Source organism: Chiloscyllium plagiosum, chromosome 13 (genome assembly GCF_004010195.1).
Source record: "Chiloscyllium plagiosum isolate BGI_BamShark_2017 chromosome 13, ASM401019v2, whole genome shotgun sequence".
Taxonomy (NCBI): domain Eukaryota; kingdom Metazoa; phylum Chordata; class Chondrichthyes; order Orectolobiformes; family Hemiscylliidae; genus Chiloscyllium; species Chiloscyllium plagiosum.
Window position 1 is genome coordinate 55,250,933 of NC_057722.1, and position 6,028 is coordinate 55,256,960.

The following is a 6,028-nucleotide window of genomic DNA, read 5'->3' on the forward strand; positions in this document are numbered from 1 at the left end:
TCCACCCTAAAATGGTAATTGGAGTTCTTTGTGCATCACAAAATTTACAATTTGCACACTTAATGAGGCCTTCTATGTGAAACATGTCAGTTTCAACTAGTGACCAAGACCCTGACAAAATGGTATTAACTCGGCACTATGTTGAATCACCTGCTTTTGAGGATATTATCACTTGGTGAACACTAATTTCAAAATGTTAAAATCAGCCCTGTCATAATCAGTGTTACGTTATTGTAAGTGTCTTCAATGATTAAAGGTGGACTTGGAGCTATGCAATATAGGTGAAAACTGCTGACGTTTTATCAAGTTGTAATACATTGTATATGCCAAAGGTAAGCATAACTCATTTGATAATCTTAGTCTCATGTCATATTTAATTGTTGGGTTAATAAATCAATTTAAATATAAATAGAAAGCACTGTCTGAAGTTTCTACACTAATGTAATTAGATCTTGAATTTGCTACATTAAATTTGGCTGTGCCCTGGGCTTTAAAAAATAAATGAATGCAGAATGTATAAAAGCTTAGCTCAGCATATTACTTTTAATGGAAGTAGTTTGGTTCATTATAGTTCTATACAGCTGCATCATTATGTGGCTTAATTTGATGATGTGTATTAGAAGTAAACTAAAAGTGATCCATTGTAGATCTATAAAATAGGTGTGACTGGGAATTGGTTTAATGCCTTAAGAGTAATTGTGAATGATTAAATGGGATGCTATGTAAAAAGTAGATGGTAATGCAGTTAAGTCAATAAGATCCAACAACAACTTACTTTGATTTTGCCTCTTAAATATGGAAAATTTCACAAAGCATTTAATAATCAATTTAAGAAGAATGGGAAGTGATTTGAACGACTGGGATTGTGCAAAAATAGATGTGAAACAATTACATCCATTGGATTGGGAGAATTCTTTACACTAATTATACTTTCTTTTGAAAGGTTTTTTTGTTGTAGAGAAATATTCCTGTTTAACTTTGAATTCTTTGTTTCCATAAGCAATGGGAACAGCAGCGCTTCGAGTAGTCTTGGCTTAGTGGATCTGGATACCTACCAGGAAACCCTTTCATCACGTGCTTTACCCAGGTGTGATATAATCTTCACAAACATAAAGAAAGAAAGTTATTCTTTAGCACTTCAAGACTTGTGGGTTGTGTTTATTTCCTAAGTTGACATTCTAGTGCAGTAACAAGGGAACAAAAACAGAAGTTGCTGTTTTGGTCGTCATACTATAAGAAGGATGTGGAGGCACTGGAACGGGTGCAGAGGAGGTTTACCAGGATGTTGCCTGGTATGGTAGGAAGATCGTATGAGGAAAGGCTGAGGCACTTGGGGTTGTTTACATTGGAGAAAAGAAGGTTTAGGAGTGACTTGATAGAGGTGTACAAGATGATCAGGGGTTTAGATAGGGTTGACCAGCTAGTGTAGGTTAGGTGGGCTTGGATCGGCGCAACATCGAGGGCCAAAGGGCCTGTACTGCGCTGTATTCTTCTATGTTCTATGTTCTATGTTCTATGTTCTATGAAAAGCTCAGCAGGTCTGGCAGCATCTGTGGAGAGAAAGCAGAGTTAGTGTTTCGGGTCCAGTGACCCTTGCCTCAAAACAGTAAGGAAGGAATGGATCTCTGGGACTTCAACCTCGAGAGAAAATAGTGAGGGCGAATGTGATCAAGTAAGTGGATACCACCTGGAAGATTCAGTTGCTCTGTGGGTCTGATGTAAGGGTCCCAGTGCCTGTGCAAAACTTCAACCTAAAAATGTCAGTCTAGATATGCACAAGTCTAAGTGTGAATATATCCTGGATAAAGAATGTTCTGGTTAACTGCATTTTACACTAAAACTTCCATCTGCCAAATTGCACAACAAAGTTCAACTTCTCTAGTCTTGTTGATGTGGAAAATAGCATTGCAAGTTACACATAAAAATTCAAATAGGGAAATCAACTACAAAGAGGAAATATTTCTGTCACTATACATGATAAATCTGAATGTGCTGTTAAATAATCATTACTTTGTTTTACCAGTGAACTCGTAAGCGGAAAGGAGCCAGTGAGACATAACACGGAGCATTTGGATGGTAAGGCTGGATAATCAAACAAGTAACTTTCTGATTGTCAATCATTCCATATGAATGAACATAGGGTTATTTTTAATTGTTTTTCAGAAAGCACATCTCAATTAGCAATGGGTGCAGTCAGTTGCCACAGAGAGTTTCTTGTGCTGAATTTTGACATGAGCCCTGAATGCGTTGACTCAGAATTGCGAGCAATCTTGCAGTGGATAGCTGCTTCTGAACTTGGTTTTCCAGTGATTTACTTCAAAAAATCCAAGGAAAAGAAGATTCAAAAGGTACGTTTCATTTAAGTATAGCAATTGCTGACATGTTATTCTTGTCTCCTTCACATAGTGCTTCTTGTATCATTTGTAATTTCTAGGGCAGGAGACTGATTGGTAAATACCTGGCAGTTTTGCATCAGGTCAAGCAATAAATAGCTGGTTGACAGCTTTACCTTCCAAATGAATCTTGATCCCTGCAGAACAGATGACTGTACTTCTATTATTAATAGGTGTCAGAACTACAACAGACAACTTACAGCGAAGCTCTACAATTAGAAAATAAGAACATTAATACAATCATACAGAATGTAGACTGCCAGTATTAAAGTATTAACTAACGTAAAACATTTGAAATATTGATTAAAGGTCATTTTAAACGTGGTGGTGGGAGAAGTTTCAGAAACAATTATTCTAAGCAAAATGAATAGCTACTGAGGTAACTGCAAGTTAATTAAGACAAGCCAGCTTGGATTCGTTGGGGGGAGAATCATATTTAATTAACTTTCTGGTGTTTCTGATGAGGTTACAAAGAGGATAAATGAGGATAGTATGTTTCACATTTCTTCCAAGGCTCTTTAAAACAAGTTTTTTTTAAAAAGTCAAGTATTACAAAACAGCTTTGTAAGTAACATTAGAGCTCAGGGAACAACATGGTCAATAGCAACACAGATACAAAATTAGCTGAGTGACATGAAACAGAGTGGTGATGAGCTTTTTTTGCTCAAACTGGTTTTTAGTAAAACAAAGTAATGATTATTTAACAGCATATTCAGATTTATTCCCTATGGGTTGCTTTTTGATATATATCAATGAGCTAAAGTTTGCTGTACTGTGAACAGTTCAAAAATTTGCAGATGACATGAAATTTGGAGATTCTGTAAACTCATCATTAATTCCTTGCTGAGAGCTCAAAAAGACTATAACTCAGTCCCTGGGAAAATATTACTTGATTTACAGCTCTGGCTCTCTGATCTCTGGTGTCAATTGTACAGTATTTATTTACACAGGACAAAGAGGTTTCCAGTACTCACAGCTTCTACTACTGTTACTTTAAGGATTCTGACTGACACATTTATTGCTCTGTAATAAAATGACAGTTTTTAGCAATGTGAAAATTAATGAGTAAACTAGTGTGTTTTAAGGGTTTTTCAAGTCAAAGCTTGCTATTTCAAGTTTTTGACAATATAGTAACATTTTTCAAGGCACTGTTATGCAATCACTGATTTCTTTGTTTGAATTCAGTTTTTAGATGTTGTCCACTCTGCTCACAAGAAAGCTTGGAAGCTCAAAGATCTGTTTCTTGCAATTCTGCAATATTGTAAAGTGCAGGAGGAGGGAGGAAGCCTTTCAACAAGAAGTCTATTTGACTGGCTTCTTGAATTCAGCTAAAGGTTCATTTTCAATTTTGACTTTGTAAATAAAGGGGTGTAATAGTCAATTTTTGGAGTAGGTTCTTATGACTATTTTAAAGCTAGTTTGTGTTCTCCTTGAAGTGATTAATCATACACCATGTAAACATGGGGAAAACCAAACAGTACTGTACACAACATGTGAAAGCTATCAATTTGTGTAGGTCAGTCTGGAACAACTTTCTATTTATATTCAAGATACGGTGTTTCTGTCATTGGCAGATTTGACTTATACGTATGATTACAGTGGATAAATATGCTCTTACATTGCCAAAGCAGCACCCATGCTTTGCAGTGTATCGCACAATAGCTAACACTGATATAAATGAGCCACACTGTAAAAGTTGAATAAGTTGCTAGCTTTTATTCTGATGTGTACTGTATATGTGAAGAAGCTGACACTGACATGCACAAGCCATAATGTATCAGACAGCAACAACTGTCAGCTTTTACCAAGTGTGTATTGTATATTTGTGTGGCATGTATTTTGAGCAAATTTGGATAGTGTTTTTTAAAAATATTTTTGCAATCATCTTATGAAAATTATGTAATGTATGTACAGTGAGCATGTATGACTACACAAACAGTCTTTAAGTTCCTGTGTAGATTGAGTTAATCACAACTGCAACAATAATTTTGATGTACTGAGGCTGCTTCTCTGTTTAAATGATTATGTAATATTAGGTCAAAGATCAGAATGCAAGACTGAAAAATGCACCTTCTCCAAACCAAAATCTTTGCAAAATGCTGCCAATTAGAGATATAACTGTTATACGAATTCCTGACAGCTTTGTTACAAGGACCATTGTATCTGGCAAAATAAACAAGTAAGTGGGAATTAAACCACTTGAAAACTAGACATTGTGATCAATACATTGGTATTGAAAAAGTCTGTCCTTACTTTTGAAAAAAAATCAGTCACATGTCTAATTGACATTTACACAACCCCTTTCATGTCTACCAGACATCACCAGCTACAGTGATGTACTTTTTAAGTGTAATGTAAGAAAGTCACAAATCAAACTCCAATAAACAGCAAGGTAGTAATTGTCAGGTCACCTGTTTATGGATAAATTCTGACCGGGACCCCAAGGATAATCACTTGCTTTTCTTCAGAATAGTGCTATGAGATCTTTTACATCCACTTCATCGATGGGGCCTCAGTTTAACTTCTCACCTGAAAGATAGCATCTCTGAAGATGTAACAATAGTGTCAGCCTCAGTTTTTATGCTTAATCCCTGGAGTGCAGCTCAAGACAAGAATCTTGTGACTCAGTCAAGAGTGCAATCAACAGAGTTACTGAGGGTCATCTGACCCGAAACATTAACTCTGATTTCTCTTCACAGATGCTGCCAGACCTGCTCAGTTTTTATCCAGCAAGTTTTATTTTTGTCTCTGAGTTACACACTGTCATTTGGTAGGGAAGTTATACCTGTTTTTGCCAGTGACAGGATGGGTGATAAATAGAAAAGAATGTCCTTATGCAGTTTACATATGGCCTGAGTATCTGTTTATTTTCAAAACAATACATTTCTTTAAATAGGTATTTTTTAAAAAAGCACAAACCAAGGAGATCAGAGAGAAAAATGGAACAAGCCACAACTAACACTAAAATCTACTGTTTCATTAGAAACAAATATTCAGGGTTAAAAAGAATTTGGATTCTGTACAAAAATATGACTTAATTTGTACTATTGCGTACAAGCTATTTTGTTAAATTCAGTCAAATTAATTTTTATTTATGAGTTTATTTACAGTACCATAGTAAAACAGTAAAATATTTCAGAACATGTGCACCTCAAGCTCCCACTGAAGTCTTGTTTACGATTTTGTGCTTTACCTTGTATAGTACTGTAACAATAATTTCCTGATTACTGTAAGAACTTCGCATGACATAAATCCATCTTCTTCACATTATACCATGAAACTGGATTCATCATGGATGTAGCTTACAATAAATATTGATTATAAGTGTCAGGACTTGTGTTGTTCCTCCAAATTCTAGAACTTTTACCTCTCTTTTTCCTAATTGTTTTTTACATGCTGTACATCCTTATGACTCTATGACTGTATGACCATAATGTATAGGAGCAGCATTAGGCCATTTGGCCCAGGAAGTCTGTTTCTCAACCCCATTCTCCTTCCATTTCCCTGTAGCCTTTGATTCCCTTACCAGCCAAAAACCTATCTATGTCTCTTTTAAATGTACTCAATCACTTGGTCTCCACAGCCTTCTGAGTCAATGAGTTCCACAGATTCACCAACCTCTGGTTAAAGAAATG

General features: G+C 35.8%; 1 protein-coding gene across 8 annotated transcripts in view; it reads left to right on the forward strand.

Moving 5' to 3' along the window:
- The window catches only part of LOC122556052 (SPHK1 interactor, AKAP domain containing), a 396,794-nt gene extending 391,071 nt beyond the window's left edge, over nt 1-5,723 (forward strand). For all 8 annotated transcript variants that reach the window (XM_043702455.1, XM_043702458.1, XM_043702454.1 and 5 more), the window contains 4 exons: nt 1,001-1,087; nt 2,024-2,076; nt 2,164-2,348; nt 3,579-5,723. In XM_043702455.1, the coding sequence (XP_043558390.1) occupies nt 1,001-1,087; nt 2,024-2,076; nt 2,164-2,348; nt 3,579-3,725 (472 nt within the window). In that variant the 3' untranslated portion in view covers nt 3,726-5,723. The remainder of the gene's footprint in view (nt 1-1,000; nt 1,088-2,023; nt 2,077-2,163; nt 2,349-3,578) is intronic.
- The last annotated feature ends 305 nt before the right edge of the window (nt 5,724-6,028 follow it).